Source organism: Cydia amplana, chromosome 3, assembly GCF_948474715.1.
Source record: "Cydia amplana chromosome 3, ilCydAmpl1.1, whole genome shotgun sequence".
NCBI classification, from domain to species: domain Eukaryota; kingdom Metazoa; phylum Arthropoda; class Insecta; order Lepidoptera; family Tortricidae; genus Cydia; species Cydia amplana.
In genome coordinates, this window is record NC_086071.1 from 3,721,813 (window position 1) to 3,743,799 (window position 21,987).

Here is a 21,987-nt window from a genome sequence, read left to right on the forward strand (position 1 = left end):
ATAATAAACAGGGAGAACGTTTCGGAATCGGTAAGAATAACCCGATATTGTCATTTCTATTCTCATGTCGCCTTTGTATGCAAGTGGACGGGTTAATTCGATTTGGTGCGAACACCGAGGGCAATATTTTATCGCATCATGTGATCTATTCTGTCCCAGTATAGTATAGTAGAGTGGGCCATAAAAAAGGCAATATCTCACAGTTGAGCTGCGCCGGGAGCCGCGATCGTAACTTCTACAATGTTACTGCGGTACAGTCGCGACGAAAGAACACACTTTTATTTTAGAAAAGGAATTGTTTTCCTTTACCACAGATCATATAATACTAGTACAGATACCCAATCCCATACTAAAAACGCGCACCGTCCTAAGTAGCAAATACTTGTAGGCAATTTTTTAGTTCACAGTAACAAACTAGATGGCGCACGGAGCCCCTCGGAGCTAATAAAACTCTTACGACAAACATGCGTTGAAATGGCGTCAAAACACCTCTCGCGCGACATCTGTTGTAGCTTTCACGGACTAAACCTACACATCACATTCATTTTTAAGGTCAATCATTACTAGATGGCGTCTCAGCCATCGGCGGCAAAATTGAAATTTATTTACATATCATAATTTACGATTATGAAATCAATTTGACTTTTTAATTTTTTTGTTAATTTTTTTGTATTGTAAATAGAAGTTTGAATGGGTACCTACTTTAGTATAGGCGAAGGCGTCAAAGTTTCGTTACAAATCACAGGTCGTATTCTTATCGCTTACCTTGCTTCGGCAAATCAGCACGACAAGCGTTCGGGTAAACCAGCATAACTGTGACTTTGAGATACACAATAATAATGCATAATCAAAGAGGACTCTTATGCTGGTTTGAAGGTATCTAGTAGGTACCTATGCTTCACATTAGGGCAGAAAGAACACGGCATTGCGGTATGGTCTGTTTTAATAAAATAATTCTTGGAGCTAAGCGTTGCATTGCCGCGTGCCGTCCACATGGCCTTGAGAGGCCCAAAGCCCAAGGTCGCGCCGACGAAACAATCTATTTTTAACGTCCGTTAAATAAAATCGAAAGTAATAACTTGAAAAAATATGCGCATATTAAAATCTAAATATATATGTGACGTTATCTATGAAAATGGATCTTATTGTCGATGGCGCTTACGCCATTATTGACGATGTTCAGATATAAATAAAAGGCCACGCGACGCCGTGCGGCGTAAGCGCCATCGACAATAAGGTCCCTTTTCATAGATAATGCCCCATATTAGTACCTAGAGATATAGATATAATACTACGCGGTATTTTCTTAGATTTATTATGAAATAAAAAACCGGCCAAGTGCGAGTCGGACTCGCGCACGGAGGGTTCCGCACCATAAACAAATATCGAGTCGAGCCAAAACAAGCAAAAAAACGGTCACCCATCCAAGTACTGACCCCGCCCGACGTTGCTTAACTTCGGTCAAAAATCACGTTTGTTGTATGGGAGCCCCACTTAAATCTTTATTTTATTCTATTTTTAGTATTTGTTGTTATAGCGGCAACAGAAATACATCATCTGTGAAAATTTCAACTGTCTAGCTATCACGGTTCGTGAGATATAGCCTGGTGACAGACAGACGGACGGACGGACGGACAGCGGAGTCTTAGTAATAGGGTCCCGTTTTTACCCTTTGGGTACGGAACCCTAAAAAGACCATGTATATAGGAAAGGAAGGAGTAGGTATTTTGTAAGGATCACAGATCATATGTGACGTTATCCATGAAAAGGGACCTTATTGTCGATGGCGCCTACATCGTTATCAACGATGCTCCGGTATAAATACAATGCCGCGCCACGCCGTGCGTCGTAAGCGCCATCGACAATAAGGTCCCTTTTCATAGATAATGCCCCATAAAATACTAGTACTTACATAGTACATGCAGATACCCAATCCGCCAATCCCATACTAAAAAAGCGCACCGTCCTAAGTAGCATATGTGACGTTATCTATGAAAAGGGACCTTATTGTCGATGGCGCTTACGCCGTTATTAACGATGCTCTGATATAAATACAATGCTGCGCGACGCTGTGCGGCGTAATCGCCATCGACAATAAGGTCCCTTTTCATAGATAATGCCCCATATATGTACGTTGCTTTGCGTGTTTTACATTCTATTTCGTAATATTGCAATAAAAAATGTGTGTAACGTTTTTTTTGCCATGCTTTTAAATTAATAAATAAACTAATTGTATTTCCGATTTATTCATTTTTTTATTTAACTACTAAAAGTTTTGTAGCTTATTCGCTACGGCTATCATGAGTTGGCATTTGACGTTTAGGTACGCTAGCGACTGCATGAAGTCGATCGCAGTCTATCTCGCTCGCACTCGCATTGATGTATTGGTGCGATCGAGTTCACGCAGTCGGTGGCGTAAAAGTCAAATGTCAATTAATGGTAGCCGTACTTGTCCTATCATGTACAGTCAGCAGCAATAGTTGCTAAGCGGGCGAGGTGTTCAAAATAATCTTGACGCGACTTTATTGTTAAGTGAATAAGAGCGCGTCAAGGTAATTATGAACGCCTCGCCCGCTTAGCAACTTCTGCTGCTGACTGTACCTAAGAAAATATATATACAAAACGGATTAGTTATTAAAAATGTTACTCGAGCGCGCCAGCTATTGATAGTGTCAGTCGCGCACCAAGTCTCAGAAATAAAAAAGAGGAGGGAAAATAATAAGGGTATGCCGGTTTCCATGGTCAGGGTGTTTAACCCGTAAGTAGCAGGTCCACAACGTTACAAAAAAAGTTACCTTGAATTACCTACTCGATCGATTTTTTTATATTGAAAATAAAGTGTTATTTATTTATATAATGAGACAGATATTTGTTCTTGAGTTATGGATATTTTCTGTGTATTTAAGTATTAATTGTATATTACACATTTGTATCGTTAGTCAATTTGTGTAAGAATGTCCCTATAATATTTATTTATTTATTAAACATTTATTTCATGTTAAAAATTTACATTCTCGTACAAACGGCAGTAACACGATTTATTTTGTAGTATTTTAAAATACAAAAAGGAAATATTTGCACTAAAAACAAATATTTACAGCCGGGCTAGCCCATGATAGGCACGACAGTATCTCGCGGCGAGATATATTGCCCGTCCCTCTTTTATTAACATGGTTAGAACTGTTAGAAGTTTCAAACCGTGCATGCTGTCCCTGTCGCTCCTATTAGAAAGAAGAAGAGGACGGCACGAATGACTGTGGCGTTCAGCGTTCACGCCTATGTACCTAGTTGTATGGTAGTTTTCGTAAGCACACAGACGCACCTTACAATTAGTACTTAATCCGAGTGTGCGTGTGCACGTCGCTGTGCGGCCTTGAGACGCTGGAGCGATTGAGGACATAAGTACTCGTATTAAATTAAAAATAAATACAAACCTATAGATATAACACACCGTATTGTCAATTCAAGTTTGCAAACGCGCACTGTGTTCAGTTTAGAAGCGAAACATCGACTTTTGACCAGTCATGGCGGTCATGACCTTGCATTGGAAATACGAACACCTAGGTAGCATTTTTTTCAAGGATAACTCACATGTCACACCGTGGCCAGTCCATGACCAAATCATGACCACCCCCATACTTCCCGTCGTAGTCATGAGTGCAGTCATTGTCGGAGTTTGTCCGTCAACAAAAATTCGACTAGGCAGGCCCCGCGACCCGCGAACACCGAATATTGCAAATTTTGGGCTCTTTTACTCACATTAAGTTGTAATTCGAGTGACAGAGATAGTTGCATGAGTCATACCAAGCATATTTTATTAGTGTTATTTTAAACATCAAACTTCTATTAGATTATGTAATTAAAAGAACACTTGCATAGTCTGTGTTATCAAAATCGCTGTCAATTTAGTTTGTTCTACCTCATGAAGTTTACAAACTTCGATTTTCGCGGTTTAAGCCGATCATCGTTTACAACAAGGAAATTAATAAACTGTAGACCTCGCGAGCATAGCTTAAAACTGAATAAAAAATATATGGGTACGCCGTTTAGAATTATTTAGAAAAACTAAATTAACAAAAAGTTTATAAAAGATTGGAAAAATGAAACGAATACGTTTAACCCGTGCTTTGCACAAATAATAATACATAATACAATAATATAAGTGTAAAAATTTACAAAAAGTTAGCAGCGCACTTTACTGGGGTTCGAACTTGGAACCTCCATGCATCAAAGCAACTGTTTGCAAACTGCGCCATGATAGCACTTAGCCAATTTGACGAAATTTGGCTACTTATATTCGAGTAAAAACCTACATACATATCTAAATACCGCCTATACAACATTTCTACATTTTTGCCAAGCACTGTAAATATATCTGAAAAAGAAAAGAAATGCTCTTATAATATTGATACGACTACATATTTGTTTCCGCAATTTTGAAATAATCACATTAAAAAAAAAACTATTTTATCCTAGAATCTGGTCACAAAATTTGATGAGAATCGGTTGAGAATTAAACCGAGGAGAACGTTCTCCTCAAACGAAATTTGGCGCGAGTTAAAACGGAGACCTTCGCAAACGCGTCGGTCAATAAAGGAGTAAAATGTGCGTTTGACTTGGACATCAAGCGAAATAAAAACTTGCATTGTGTTTAAAAACAAAGCATTCATTTCTTTTGAAAAACATCGGCTTACGAGTTTTTTTAATTTATATTTTAACGTCAGGCCTACTTTTAAAAAAATAGGTACTCATTTAGAGTAGGCCTGTTTATTGACCGATCTATTTTTTTTACATTATGTACTAAATTTCGTAATTCATAACTCAAATGTAATTATTCTAAATCAAACTCCACATATTAGAACCGTGGTGGCTCCATCTAGTGAGAATATTCAATATTACTTCGACAGCTCCACATAACTGTCCTGCGCTGTTGTTCATAACGTAGTCAGTCGCGATATAATTGTGATTTCAAATTTCGAAAATGAATGCATTGAATTCGTGTTGTTATTAATGTTTGTATTTCATTTATAATGTTTTTAATTTATGACACTTTAAATGTCTCTTAATACATCTTAATCTGTAAGATAAAAATTTCGTTATCGCCGATTGTGACATATAGCGCCATCTATGATATCGATTTAAAAAGAATTATACGGCCTTCGGAATGGGAGGGCATGCCTTTACAGAACATTGTACTCGTATATCGTGCGAGTAATGCTCGATGTGGCTTTTCCCGTCCGCGGCACATAAACTATTCCTCGATACGCTGACTTTTCAGTTTTCACAATACTACGATTTTATTCTGGAAAGGTATAGAATCAATGGATAATTTGATAGATGGGTAGTATAAATATGTAGATACCAGGTAACATAAATAAATTTCTTGTTATATAGGTGCCTACGTAAAGTTATAGTTAAGTATATGTAATTTATAAGAAAGTAAACGGGCGTACCGTTTTTTACTTAAATGTATGTACTGACTGACTTCTTTAATTAGGTAACTAACGTACTTGCTCATACTTACTTACTTACATGTTGCTTTGCCATTTGTTACTCATTGGTACATTTATCTACATCCTTGGTCATAGGAAGGCGAAAGTCTATTTGCACATATAAAAAGGATATAAACTCATGTCATGTGACAAAGCGCATTTTAGTTAAACTAATATGGTCTTACAGTGAATAAGATAAATTTAAAATTAATTGGACGCAGATCGATTTACACCTATTCTTTCTTATAAAGCACCGATGTATGACTATATAGGTACGTATATTTAATTTCACGAAAGATACTACCTACACAAAAAGTTATTAGACGTACCTACTTATTTGTTGTACATACCTTTCTGCAGAAGATAGAGTATTACCTACGTACGCTATGCTCTGTGGACGATGTCAAAACCAGATCATAATGAGAACAGTATGAGATCAATCATTAAAGTTCAAAATGTTAGGTAATTTTACAAATAAGTACCTAAACTGTATTTTCCAGTCTCAGCAACCGACAGATCTGCTACGATAAAAACGTTTTACAAGTAATGCAAGTAACGTCAGAGCCTATAAAAGCTTACAGCAATGAACAAGGGCAATATGTTTTATATTGCAAATAAACATATGGGTAAATTTACGTAATGGCTGCCGTAAAAACGTTTCCCGCGAGCGGGTCGTTGGCGAGTGGGTAATCGTAAAAATTATAGCCGCTGTTATTGTAATTCGGAACACTCGCACCAGCCCAACGCAGGTAACCATACTGCGTCGATGAACAATTTGAGCGTCCGTAAATAATAAAACCTAAAATGCAACGGTTAACTCCATGTAAGGTCAATGTGACTGATTCCGTCATAGGGACTATTCCGTCTACTAGCGTTTTTCTCGAACTGCGAACAAAGTTGATAATTTCAGCAACAAAGCAGCGATTGCTTTTAGTTTCAGGTTTCAGCAATCAAAAGCAGATGGTTTTTTTTCCTACGATTGAAAAGCAAAGAAATATATGCTCGTGGACGGAATAGTCCCTATGACGGAATTAGCCACATTGACCTTACTATTGCAATTACGGTGACATGTTACATACTGTATCCGAAAATTATAAAATATGCTTCAGTTTCGCAGCGCTAAGTCGTAGCATGACATGATTTTGTGTCGAAATATATTATGACGTGTATATTTTATGCATACATTATCTTATTAGTTGCATTTACCTTTTGTGGAACGTGGAAATGCGGCTTGTATTATGAAACTTACACTGGAAGCGGCAAGTCAAAGGGCATTTGTTTTCACCGATTATTAATATTTCTGAAAAAAAAAACTCACAAAATAAATTTTCCTTCACGCTTATATGTATCGGTACCGGTTAAGGAAACCTTGTGATCCCTACTCAATCTAGTTCCGCTTAAAAACCACTGACGGCCTCGCAATATTCAGCAAACTTGAGTCGGAGTCAACAACCAGGCGTGATATATGAAGGCGACGATGCGGCAATAAGGTTTCTCAGTGCCTTCATTAATCTACGTGTAGGTAACCCTTTCCGCGGAGCGGGGCACTATCGGAAACTTCCAGAAACCACACACATTCTCTACAAATATATTGCAAATTTAAGCCCTATTTTGGACCCACTAAGATTGCTTTTTCCTCATCGCGAATACTTGAGATAGGAAGTTGCGATAGTTGTAGTAATATGCCGCGATGACGCGCCGACGTTGTGCATTATGGATGCTCGCGAAGTTCGTGACGCGAGAAAAATGAACCACGGCCCGGCTAGATGGATGGCGATACAATTTACTGCGTGGATTTTTACGCATGAAGGCGCGATGCTTAAGGTTATGTTTCCTTGCTTACCTACTAGCGGAAATCATACATCCAATTTAAAAAAATACGCGCGGGTCGTACATTTTGAACTGTCGAAACTTAGCCTTTATAAATGTTGTACGAATTAGAGCTCAAATAATATTAGTAGCAACCTATCACTCCGGTGTTGCGTGTAACCGTCAGGCGATTTGTTTGCAAGTCCTATATCATTAAAAAAACATGCTGGCGCCTTGGACTCATGATGATGATACTTATTAACACATGCACTTCCAGCGACAGGCGGAAATGTTTTTTTTTTAATTAAAAACAAATGAAGCCGCGCGGAAATAAGAAAAAATAATTAAAATTCAATTTATAATAATTTAGATACGTTTATTTAAAAATGTAGATATTATTGAATAGCTAACCTTACAGGGTATTCCAGCCTGTGTCCATACCAAAGTCATGTTTACAAAAGTTTTTCTTTACCCTTACCTCTAATTTCATGTACCTACAACGAAGCAGGTATTCCAGGCTTCCCTCGTATACGGGCCCGATTCTGATTTTGAAATAGACATCTATTAGATATCTTTTAGACATCACCAAGATACGATAACGATATGTTTAAGATCTAACCTGTCAAATTTGACATTTGCGCGATTCTGGAGATACTCTTGAACGATTTCCACAAGATATGACTTAGAGATCCAATTCACATCTAATAGATATCTAACTCTATCTAACGTAAAAGTGACATTAGTTGCCCGAATTGCGCTGCAAAAGAGAACTAGTTGAAATCTAAACTATAACGTATCTAGAATGGATCTAGTACGTGTCGTCTCTTGTGAATATCTCGAAGTTCGAATACGGCAGTACAGCAGCCCAGATAAGTCCTTAGCGCCCTTCAAGTCTCGCCGTCTGGTAATTAACGAAGGGGGTGGGGGCGGGAGGGGTGGTCTCGGATCATATCACCTGTGAATTAATTGGTAACTGACGATTAATTACGAACACGTGCGACTAACGTGTTGGTAAACACGGATTTGATGAAAGGCGGCAGCCAAAGGGTTTGCGTGTCGATTGATTGAAAATTTGGATTTATACAGGGTGCTTCCTGTAACAGGAGCAATAAATTAAACTGTAGGCTGTACTCCTCAAACTGACCAACATTTGTTCAGCAACTTTTGAAAATAACTCATGTATTGATTTTTATTACACTTTAAAGTTTATTCTAAGACGCAATGTACTGCAAATTTTGTTATGTTTAAAGCGTGACAAGCAACGTCAAAGACACTGATGTCAGCGTACATTGAAGGCAATATTTATTTTGTATGAAAAAAAGGAAGTCTAAAGGATTTATGATTTTTAAAAGTTGCTGAACAATTGTTGGTCAGTTTGAGGAGTACAGCCTTTAGTTTAATTTATTGCTCCTGTTACAGGAAGCACCCTGTATAGGTATACCTATAATTTGTAAATGTTGCGTGTTGTAATCAACGTGATGTAATTTTTTGCCGTATTGCTGATATTTTCATGCGTTTTGTAAAAATTATTCTCTCATCTAATTTTGGCAGTTAAGCGGAAAGTGGACGATGACTTATTTAACACGAACTTGACTTTCTTATTAACTTTTCGATATTGCTATTATAAAAGTTACATACCAGCTATTTAAAAACCAACGTCGTTTTGCGTTTAGGGTGTAAGTAACGTAAATGTTAGTTAATGGAAATTGACCAACAGGATGATTTTTTAAATGATATCTCTGGATACTATCACACGGCCTGCCTGATAGTAAGGGTACACTCCTTACAGCTGCAACTCCAGAGGTGTCACATGCGCGATTCCGACCCTTTATAAATCTGTAGTCTTTTCCTCTTTTCACTAATGACAATAATATATTTTTTGCTATTATAAGCAAAGGACATACAAATATTGGGTATTTTTTTTGTGCTGCACCTTTTATTTCACTTGTTGGTGCATTGAACACCAAATTTAATTTAATTTAATTTAATTTTATAAAGAAAATATATCCATCAATAAATTTCGGAAGTTGTAGGTGCATACATAGCTTTCTTCAATTAATTAACCCAAAAAACACGATAACTATACACATAATTACACATAAATGTATTCGGGTAATAATAAGAAACGAATATATCATATTTCAATAACATACCTACCATATTTCAATAAAATAATAACAGACGTATGGTGCTTATTTTAAAACCTTAAGGAACTCAATATTAAACCACAACTTGACGCTCTTCAAACCTGTCTCAAAAGTTAGAAGGGTCCCTCCTTGTAGGTACCAGGTATATTTATATATATAGATATAGAGTATACCTACATAGATAGAGAATCTTGCTATAAATATATATCCCCGTATTAGAACTTCAAGATATTCACAAGATACGACACGTACTAGATCCATTCTAGATAAGTTATAGTTTAGATTTCAACTAGTTCTCTTTGCAGCCCAATTCGGGCAACCAATGTCACTTTTACGTTAGATAGTGTTAGATATCTATTAGATGTGAATTGGATCTCTAAGTCATATCTTGTGGAAATCGTTCAAGAGTATCTCCAGAATCGCGCAAATGTCAAATTTGACAGGTTAGATCTTAAACATATCGTTATCGTATCTTGGTGATGTCTAAAAGATATCTAATAGATGTCTATTTCAAAATCAGAATCGGGCCCGTATACGAGGGAAGCCTGGAATACCTGCTTCGTTGTAGGTACATGAAATTAGAGGTAAGGGTAAAGAAAAGCTTTTGTAAACATGACTTTGGTATGGACACAGGCTGGAATACCCTGTAAGGTTAGCTATTCAATAATATCTACATTTTTAAATAAACGTATCTAAATTATTATAAATTGAATTTTAATTATTTTTTCTTATTTCCGCGCGGCTTCATTTCTTTTTAATTAAAAAACATATCGTTATCGTATCTTAGTGATGACTAAAAGATATCTTATAGATGTCTATTTCAAAATCCGAATCGGGCCCAGAGAATCTTGCTATAAATATATAGAGTGCGGTAGGAAAACTCGTAGCGCGGGTTGTCGCGTGGGAGCGTATCGATCGTAGCCTTCGCTTCTACGGCGTAGCGCGGAGCTACGCGGCATGCTACGATTTTTGCGAATTGTTTCATTGTTGCAACAAGTACATTTATAAAAAAAACTATTGACTTTAATTTTTTGTCACTGTGCTATAGATTATTTATCAGCCCGGACATGCATTTGTTAATACTTCTTTCAAATTATTAGAAACTATAAAGGTGGAAATCTAATTATAAATTAAGCTCTGATAAAAAAATATTCAATTGAAATCCTAACCTAACGGGTTAAAATGCCGAACCCACTAAATTCATGTAAGTAAAAATTAGGTACCTTCATTCAATATCAGAACGTTCGTGTTACCTAACGTAAATAGTATACAAAAAATATTATTTAACTATATTTAGTGTACAAATAACATGCCGTGCACTTATAAAATCCGAGTATCTTGCGTAGATAACCGTTACGTTCAAATTCCATCGACGTAGTCTGAAAAGATTCTAAACATATATTTATATGTAAATGTCTTCAGAACTTTAAATAAAGGCACTTCCTCTCGAAACTTGAGTCCCCTTGTAAACGTCAAATATTAATTAGCACAACAGGATCTTGTATTGCGTACATTCAGCGAAAAGGACGTGCGGGAAGCCGCAGACCGCTGGCTCACAACGACAATTACCTCAAATGAACCGGGATTAATCGAGCCTCGCTTCTTGGCCGAGCTGCGGTCTCATTTGCATTATTAATAGAACCTCCGGGGGCGGGAGTGGGGGGGATGTGTCACTCCCCCCCCCGCAACCTAATGAAGAGCATCTCGCCAAGATGTTTCCGTTCATAAGATGTTTAATTTGAGTTTGCGGATCGTGGGTCAGAACGCCCGCTTATTGTTATGGCGTGCGCGTTTTAAAATTTTACGTTTTGTGTTTTTGTGTTTCTGTTTATATTTGGTGTATTTCGAAGGATTTTTAGGATACCTACCTTTGTAGAACATGGAGCTAGGGACAAACTATTTACACTTGTAAGGTGCGTATGTGTATTATAGGCTTAAAACTTCCCAGAAAATGGATGTGAGTCTTTCAAAATCTGGCTGTTTTATTTGAACATTCCCCTAAATATTTAACTAAAATTAAAAACATGACTACTCCGTTAGCATAAACATGTTAACGTGAGCCTAAACTCAACATGTTTATGTTTCTCTATCGAAAAGTTCCTTTCGCTACCTTCAGACTGATCAGCTCATATTATTTAATTGTCATCGGAAATAAGGTACGGTTGGTACTTAAATGTGATGTATATTATTCGTTTCATCCTATATATGAATTATTTATAGTCATGCAACGGATACAATGTAGTTCAATATATTATTACATTCAATATACTATTTCGTATTTATCACTTGCGTCTAACTTCTATGAATTTATGACGTATAAATAACACTTGCACTTGCATGTGCTATCAAAATCGTTGCAGACTTACCTCTTTATTTTTTATACCATTGTGCAAAATACCTGATCAAAGAAACAAATAAAATAAACGACATAAGAGTTAGTAGAACATAATGAAACGAGCGGTAGGTGTTTACCCGCGCTCGAGCGCCGCGAGGGGTACTGGAGGGGAGCCGAAAATGGCCGCTTCCCTCGTACCTGTCTTTAATTGTTTTATATTCCGAGCGGAATTTATATCGTCGCTAATAAAAATCTTCTGGCCTTTTTGTGGAACTGAATGTGCAATAATGATTATAAAGTACAACGTATGAAATCGTGTGTAAGAAAACAATAGGTACCTACCTATACTGGTTGATGAAAAAAAAAACAGATCCTAGTAAGTAGTAAACCTGTAGTAGCAAATCCAAATTCAAAATTGTAGTATAACCATACCACATGCAAAATTTCCTTTGTTTCTTCGAAATGAGAAAAAAATAGATACTTTTTTCTCGTATAAGATTTGGAAGAGTTTATACAACGGTATATAAAGACGTTTTCACTTCTCATGCTCAAAAAGTGCACCTTTATGTCGTGCGTAGACGACATAAAATCGCATTTTATGCTCTAGAGCATAAAAGTAAAATTTTCTTCTAAGACTAAGGTAATCGGTCTCAATAGCCAAACAGTTAAAACATATTGCACAATTTTACTGAGCAATAAAATTGTGTAGATGACAAAACTTGTTATATTATTTTATTTTTGCTACAATTTATTAGAAATCCGTATTTTCTGTCATTAAATTTAGTAAATTTCATAAAATAGGAGTCGATTATCAAAATGCTCCGAAATGTTTGACTTGGCAGAAAACCAAGCGTCTGAAACTCTGATCAGATGTTGAAAATTAAAAAAAAAAAATTAAAAAGTTAGTTGGCGGGAATTGATTATGTATTCTGTTCTTTCGCTTTACGACAATTTCGTGGTGTAAATTGCCGTGAAAATGTGTTTTATTTTCCTCGCAATCGAAGTGAAAAGCAGAGTGTACAACAAGGGCATAAATGTCCATTTTTACCCTCGTCTACTAAAAAGTTGCCTCGGGTAAAAATGGGTCACTTTATGCCCTTGTTGTACAATCTACTTTTAACATTTACAGATTAAAATGTTTTATTTTTGCAAAGTACACAAAAAAAAGTTTGCACTTCTTTCTTATGTTAGCGCCATAAGATTCAGGTGCAAACTTAACTCAATCGAGTGTTGTGGCTACCCCCCTTTTAGGGGTTAAATTTTTATAGCCTGGCCGGGGATTTTCTCAAAGGATTAGTAAAGTTTGCATCAAAATCCGTTCAGCCGTTTTCACGTGATGCGCGTTCAAATAAACAGACAAACAGACAAAAATTCTAATAAAAACGGTTGGAACGTGTTCTGTTATCGATTCTAAATATCCCCAGCCAACTTTTTTTCGAATATCTTCCATGTACATGGACTTTCGACCCCCTTCAGCTTTATTATATGTATAGATAAACATTTTTTCTCTATCAACGACTGTCATCTTGGCTACGGCTCACCGTTCATTTAAATCTTTAGTTTCAACATAGTTTTGATTTAAAAACCCATACTAGAAATTACGTCTGCTATACCCATACAAATAGCAGACGCTACTGGAGATCGTAGAGCTGGCAGCTTCCTCGCACAAAGATTAAGTATTGCGATTCAGCGAGAAAATGCTGATGCTGCCAGCATTTACTGCACCATGCTGCAGGGGTATATTTAGTTTTTAGTTATTTATTTTAAGATTAGTTTTACTTATTTTTAAACTTCGTTTTTAAGTTTTATAGGTTAATGTTTTTGTATGTTTACTGAAAATAAATTACTATCTCATATAAAAAAAAAACATATTTACTTCATACGTTGCGCTTGTTCCAGCGGGTTTACCATACAAAGTATACGGCGGGCACGAAGGCTCCCTAACGGAGAAGAGGAAACAGCGGCGGATCAGGACGACCTTCACGTCCGCGCAGCTCAAGGAGCTCGAGCGCGCGTTCCAGGAGACGCACTACCCCGACATCTACACGCGGGAGGAGATCGCCATGAAGATAGACCTCACGGAGGCCAGGGTCCAGGTTAGTGCACACTTATACCTGTTTTCATACTTACATGTAAAGTCTCATCCAATAGAACTTGCTAACTATGTAAACAAACCGCCATACTAAAATTGACACTGAATGTCAATTTACTAGTAACTTTTGTTTACATAGTTAGCAAGTTCTATTGACTGACACTTTAATGCTTGCTAATGATTAAATTCAACAGATAAAAACGGTTATATGACAGTACCCAGTTATTTTAATTAAAACAGGCTTGATGCAATTTTGCAGACGCGGCGAAAATGGCGTTAAGTTTTATTGCAACTATTGATTAAATTAATTTTGTATTGAGCAAAAACGTCTGCGAACGATGCTATTAAGCTTCGATATAAATTAATAGTGGAAAAATGCACTGTCTTGGGTGGGACTTGAACCCACGACCACTGGATCACTAGTATAGTGCTCTGCCATCTGAGCTACCAACACCGTACCCAATTCAGCGAATATTTCCACCATATATGAGCCCTAGGGAGGCTCATAGCGACATCTACCGTAAGAGTCCTACACTTCTTAAACGGCTACCAGAGTTCCAAATCATATTGGAAATTCACCAGTAACGATGCGCTATCCCATACTAAATTAATTTTGTATTAAGCAGAAACTTCTGCGAATGATGCTATTAAGCTTCGAAATAAATTAAAAGTGGAAAAATTCACTATTGATTATTTATTTATTTTTTTCGCATTAAATTCCAACACGTCTGATCTGATGAATGTAACTTTTACTATTTTCCAACTCTTTTTTTTGGTACACTACACCAAGGGGGTTGATGTGATTAGGTATATTGAAGTTCAAAAGTGATCATGCATTGAAATTAGTTAAGGTAGTATTTGTGGCAAGATTTAACGATTAGTAACGATCAAACGTGTGGTTAGACACTTTATTAGCGATAATTGACGGCTGAACGCATAATAACACCATACATATACTTAACTTTACGGGGCGTACATTACCGATAGCAAAAAAACATTGCCGATATTATTGGGGTCTTCAAAGAGACATGCAGAGCACCGGCCTATTTTTGTGGCTAAAGATTTGCATAAGCCTGTTAAATAAATAATTGAATTCAGCAATTTTTATTCATCATTCCATCCATTATTGTATTTCTATTTATTAAACCTAAGTATACGCTGTGCTAAATAGCAAATATTTTTATCTCTACTCTCTACTCTTAAGCAGCATAACGAGATAAAACTACGACGATAAGAACGATTCCCATTGGGCAGTGTCAATTCGAAAAAAAAAACCGTAGCTTTCCCGCGGCGTCCGTCACATTTTCACAGTCCAATTAGTGTCCAGTAATTCGGCGGCGGCTGACGCTGACGGCGTGCCTTCGCAAAAAACGCGGTACAAACTCTAGCTAATTTCATAATAAGCGCTCATTTTTATGTGAGCGCGGGCGACGTGTGCTCCCTCTGAATGTTTAATGGAATCTGGAATCGGTGAGCGCGGCGTCGCCATGGTTATCTGATCACGTATAAAATGTACAGCCTCTGTTGCACGACAGTCATTTCGTATTCTGGGGGATGACGCTTGAGACGAAGCCGCCTCTTATTGTGCGGAACGTGTCGCCTTTTTATTTAATTATTTTTTATATGTCACCAATCTTTGCTATTCGCAGCTTACGATGCTGCTGCAAATTGTGCAATTAAAACAATCTTACATTAAGTTATAAATTGTCACTATATTTGTATTATACCTATACATATTTATAGTTAGCTAGCGTTAAACAGAATCATGTAATAAACCGTGCAATAGTAGTAAACATCTGATTTCAGAGGCAACGCAATGAATAAAATGCTTCATTACGTAGGTTTAATGCATAGCTAATCAGCGAATATCAAAGTAGGTAAGTATATATTACAAATTCGTATATGTCACATTAATTCTTCTTTGTCTCCCTCTGTTGTATACACATAAATCGTGCCTTTAAGTGTAATGAGAAAACAATTGTACATAAGCGGGTGGCACCCTCGCGCTCATTACGTTAAAAAGTGTATCGGAACGCGGGGCGTCATAAATATCGCGAGCGGTCGCGTAACTCAGCGTATCCCCGCGTAACCCCGCGTACCCCGATAATTAAAACTCGCTGGAAAATGCGAATACACTTCACATATAACAATGAAAATGCGAATATACTTTACGTGCAGCAATTAAAATTGTAAACGTAGCCCACGAACGCTTAAAACATTATTTACGTTAACTGTCGGCGGAAAGTTTTCGTAATGGCTAATTGTGTGCAATGCTAATGTGTTCCTGGTTAATGAGAAGTTGGGATGAAGCAGAGTACATACCTATGGAACGAAATTATATATTTAGGTACATGCTTACCATACAATTTAGTACACAAATTGGTTTTTATAAGAAGGTATTTTGGGCATCAATAGTTTGTTGAAAGTCTAAATCAATTTTTTTAAAGAATAAAACGATGAATTTAAATGTTTGAGCGGGAAGAGTTAACAAAAAATGTAAATTTCAAAAATAAATTGTAAACGGAACGGCGTAACCTAATTCAACACGCGAATCCTGCTCAAATTCATCAGGGGTGGAGCGCAAACAGCGGTCGCCGCGCAGGCGTTGAGCAAACGCACAATTTGTCCAAAACCGTCCGAATAAAACAAAAACCAGCCACCTGTTCCGCAGGAGCAAAAGGAATTGCTTGAAAAATGACCAGCTGTTTTTTAATATACGGCGTTTTTTCCATGCCCACGTTGTCATAGGGACAGGGCAATTTAATCCATCAAGCGGTGCACGCCACGGTCCGAGCCGATAAATTCTGTATTATCATGGGCTATTTTGGTTTTATTGTTATCCCCGCATGGCAAAAGAGATTAGAACGAGAAAATGCGACTATATGTTATAGTAGAGTAGCGGTGAATTCTGCGATTCGGGCAGGTTTATTTGATGTTTTAATAAATATTTGATATGGTTTGGAATTAAATTGACTCTTTATAATAATAGGCCTATAAAAATGTAATTCCTAATCACGTTTTGTTACGTAAAACTTCGTAGTTTATATACAATAACTTGTGCAAATTTTTTCCATAATGTCAATATACAGCGAGGAAAAGTCGTCTTGCTCCTCACGTCATTGAACATCAATCGTCGTCAAAAGTGTTTTATTTTGTGATAGAACCTAGAACGCAAGAGTCTGTGGTCATCTGACAAGTGACAGCGGGCAGCCGCCGTGAGAATGCAATAAGGATTGACGCTGCGGCGTCAGGGGCCGCAAAATGTCAATCCAGCGATCTCGATCTTAGGCCCGCCGCTGGGAATACCCCGTCTGCCCGGCTCGTGATGTAACCGCCTGAATCTTCCAGCACGTGTTATGATCGTTGCTAATTCATGAGGGCCTGCGGACTTGGCAGTATTCAGACTTATCTAGTACAATGGCTGCTGAAGATTAAATAAAATGAAATGGTTCTACAAAGCGCTGTTGAGGAGACTAGGTACTTAAATCATTTACAAGACGCGTAACTAACTGAAGGTAAATTACATACTACTTACATACTCGTATGAGTCACTGACTAAAGTTTTTAGTGACAGATATTATTTTAACATTTAGCTATGTATCCGCCTGCGTCGTCATACATCTATGTTATCGGATCGATATGATTTCTGATATTTCGGTACAGTTAGATACATCTTCATAGAGTTAAAATAAATACCTACCTCATTTTCAAAAGTATTTATAATGCAAATGTCCATGTTTGCTTGAAATCGTATACCTCAGTTGTTTGGTACATGTATGGTCTGTGGGCGGCGACCATCACTACTACACCCGCTAAGTGATTACCTAATCCACTCGCAGCTAAACGCCAGCAATCAACGCGATTAACTAAGGGTTAACTAAGCCTTTCCATTACCACCCCAATAGTTTCATTTCGACCTTGTTTAGGTTAGGACAGCCGAGATAATGGGGTAGTGTACAACCGCAAGTAGATAATGACATTTAATTTAAGTCACGAGAAAAAGATTTAACGATGACGTGCTCTGCCAGGATGTTCAGAATAAATTATTGTCTAAATGTATTTCTTTGTGTGTGATCTTATGTGTGGGTAAAATTATATTGTTAAAATCATAAACTTAAATGAATGTCTTATACGAACAAGAAAACACACCGTTCCATCTGTCAAAAAGTCGACTTCATTACAAGAAGTTCAATTTACAATAGTAGGTACCTAAGTATTTCAGCCTGTATTAAAGAAAAAAGCAACATCCACTTATCATATTCGTTTACTGTTTGACGTCAACGTTATCTTATTATTATTTCCCTTTCAAATTAAGCAATAACAATATTATGGATGCTCCATGTAGCACTGCAACTCAAACACCACAATAGACCTTTTATTCCGTACAGTTAGGAACAAACATTTGTGGCAAGTGCGTCTAATCAGACGAGAGTCGTGAGCGCGTGCGGGCCGCGTGGCGGCGCGTGCCCGGCACCTGCTGCGCCCGAGTCAGGGGTACTGCCATACTCGCATTTTGAACCCTATTATTTTGAACCGTACGGTGCAAAATAGAAACAATGACCGAGAGCCATGTAAAGTGAACACTCATAATTACACGCTATCACGCTTCTTCGACTAGATGAATCGGATACTTTTGGCAATTTGTGCACTTCAGAATATGACTGAGCTGCGCTCTTCCAACAAAGAGTTTAGCTTCTGAAATGTTGCGTAAGTACTCGTACATTTCATGCTATAATTTTGAAGCCGCTGAAAAGTCTTACATACCTACACGTCCAGAAATGATCCAAGGACAAACAAAGCAACAAATACAAATTAAACGCTACGAGTTTGCTTTGAAAAGCCCTGTTTTAATAAGTAACAATGGCACCAAGAAACGAATTATTTTACTTTATGTAGAAGATAATTTTATCCGACTCGTTCCTATTTAATCGACAAATTACTACTTACTCAAATTTAATGTTAAACGCACTATCCAATTAGTTGTATCTATAATCTAGTAAATCTTTGGAAGACGGCAATACACAATCAGTCACCGTAAGTTCTTTCAGCTGATATTGCGTTCACCATCACCAGATAATGAAGTGCACTATGGTTACTAAGATTTTTATTCCAAAAATATAGAAGTTGATATTTCCATGGGATTATCAGTAACGAAAAGCGTGACATGTCATTGGTGTCGGCGTGGGAAGCCTGTCGTTTCAGGGGCTTCAATTTGTCACAGATGAGACGTGCGATCAGATAAGACACAAGCGTGACATTTTTATTGTAATAGGAATTAAAACTAGGCCAAAATTACACCCAAATATTAAGTAACTGTATCCAGGGTAAAACGACGAGAGTCATTTTTAGGGTTCGTACCCAAAGGCCGTAATCGGAACGCTATAAAAACATTGTTTTTTGCTGACTTCAAACTTTTCGTAAATTGTTAATTTGTTAATCTAAAGGAATGGTAAGTAACTGTAGTTCAACTACATAACCAAAGAGGAAAATTATGGTAAATTTGTTAACAATTTGAAAAAATATTTAATTGAGCAATGTTTTTATTCCATACAAGATTATTTTGACTTATATAAATTTAAAAAATAATTGTATTACTTATTATTGTAAAGATTTTTTTTGCAATACCCTAACAGGGTCTCATGTTGCGCCATAATTTAGTAAGTTTTCACCTGTATTTATTTGTACCAACATGAACGCAATAAAGATATTATGATTATGGATTATGATTATTACCAGTATTGCGCTTATAATACACGAATGTCATCGTTGTCCTGAACAACTCTCGACATGTCTCCGACACCGTGGGAGCGCGCGCACGGGTCGCTGCGCCGGCGCACCGTGTCATCCCGCGGGACGCTGTCACAGATCCAGCGATAATTCGGCGCGAATCGATTCGCACGAGAGGAGATGTTCTCACGTTGATATTACGCATGTATTCTATGATGTAGAAATCAATGTAGTACAATTTCAAGTATTTGTGCTAATAATTTTTTCGACACAACGTTGCTATGGTTGCTTTCTCCTGGGACACTCTTCAAAACCTGGTTTTATGGCATTTAAATTAATCAAATATTATAAATTTTTGGTAGTTATAAGCCCTTTCTATAATGGGTTATTTTACAAAGAATGTTAGTAGAACGTCTGAAGAAGAACATTGCTACTAGTATTAGTAGTCCCCTGTCTGATGGGAAAAATTACCCGTCCCTCCCTCGTTATGACCGACACTAAACGCACCTTGGTCGTAAATCCAATACGTATGAAAATTTTATGATAATAAGTTTGAACAGTTGATCATTGTTGAAATGTTTTTACTTTGAAAAACCATTAATTGATGAGGTTGCATAGATCTATTGTAATAACCTTTGTAACGAATTGGTTTCGTACAATTTTCAAATAATACGTTTTTATTCTTTGACTTTTTAAATATACTTAGGCCTTGTTTAGTTTTACGAGTTATTTAAGTATAGTTAATTTTAATGTAATTTATTAATTGAAATAAAATATGTACCTTAGACCAAAAACTATAGCTTAACAAGAAATTAATACATACATTGCAGACAACAAATACTTACGATATCATCTTTGCCGATTTCACATTATTTTTCATAATAACCAATTCTTCTTCTTTAGATATTCACGATAAAGAAGTGCAAATCGTAGCAAGCACTTAAAGTGATTAAAAAATGGCGCGAGGATTCGTAGAGGGGCTACGCGTGTGTAGACGTCTACGAAGATTGCCGCCCCGCCTTTTGTTTTTCTGTAACTTTTCACATATTTAACAACAGGTACTTATTACCTACTGAATAGATATATGTATCTAAGATTGCTCACCATTTACGTTGATATGATATTTGAAGATTTGATTGATTAGGTCCTAATCTTTTTTTTTTGACGGAACCCGGCATCTCAATCTTTTTTTTTTGACGGAACCCTTTTGGAAAGCGAAATACTTGATGGAACCCTACAATACGGTGGCGGCATAGTAAAATTTTTCGAGGCGACTAAAGCATAGTGTTCTAAATTCTTGCGGAACCCTGGGGTTCCGCGGAACACACTTAGAGTATGGCTGGTCATTAGGATATTTGAAGAGTCTAGTTATAAAGATCATTTGAAGAGTCTAGTATATTCTAAAACATATGGAGATATCAGACTTTTACATTTCAAATGCCATAGTCTTAAGATTAGTATTCTTCGTTTATGTATATTGTCCCGTTTTGTTCTACAATGATGATATGTTTTTGTTGTTATTTTATTTCAATTGGACAACGTTACTATTTTATTTATTACTAGCTGTGCCCGCGGCTCCGCCCGCGTGGAATTCGGTCTGTGTCAGTAAGCTAATTCATCCCTAATTTCTCTTTCCCCTGGAGGCGGAACTTGAAGTAAAGTTGACAGATGGATACGATTAGGAGACTGAAGTCCAGATAAAATATTTTACAATTAATAGGTAGGTACTTACCACTAAACAAAACTACACTTCAAAACCAATAGTTTTTTTTCGCCCTTATTCCAATATTAGACGTGATTTAAACGACACAGAGTTATAGTAGGTGTATAACGGACAATACAGTACTACTTTTGTATTTTTACGTTCTTGACTGTACCTATCCAAATCATGTCCATGGCAAATATCATCCAATTCTGTCCTCCAGTCAAATCATTCTGAGCATGAAAAATTAAGAATTATACACATAGAAATCCATACTTCCTAACAAACTTTCGAATTTAGGTCTAATATTATATTAGTTAGAAGTAAGATTAGAGGAAAGGAGAATATTATAGATATCAAAAACTTGAGGCCGAGTATTTACACTTTATTTACAGTTGTTTATGTATGCATAACTAAATATCTACATATATGTATGTACCGGGGATTACTTTTAAGAGTGTAAAAAAATGTTTAATTATAAATTGGCCTAAGTTGTAGTCGCTTGGTAGGGTGCCCAGAATGCCACCTTTATCAAAGTAGGCTTAACTTTAAAAGTTAAAAACGCGAGCGTAGTGAGCGCGAATTTTTTTTTGATAAAAAAAAAATTGAGAGATGAGAGAAATGTTGTCAGGGACACAGCCGCAATGGTTTACGTGAAACGTTGGTGTGGATATCTAACGCGA

At 36.9% G+C, this 21,987-nt stretch overlaps 1 protein-coding gene across 1 annotated transcript in view; it reads left to right on the forward strand.

Moving 5' to 3' along the window:
* Window positions 1–21,987, forward strand: part of LOC134662409 (paired mesoderm homeobox protein 2A-like) — a 56,306-nt gene that overhangs the window by 6,650 nt on the left and 27,669 nt on the right. The window contains exon 2 of the mRNA XM_063518624.1: window positions 13,683–13,879. Within this exon, the coding sequence (XP_063374694.1) occupies window positions 13,683–13,879 (197 nt within the window). The remainder of the gene's footprint in view (window positions 1–13,682; window positions 13,880–21,987) is intronic.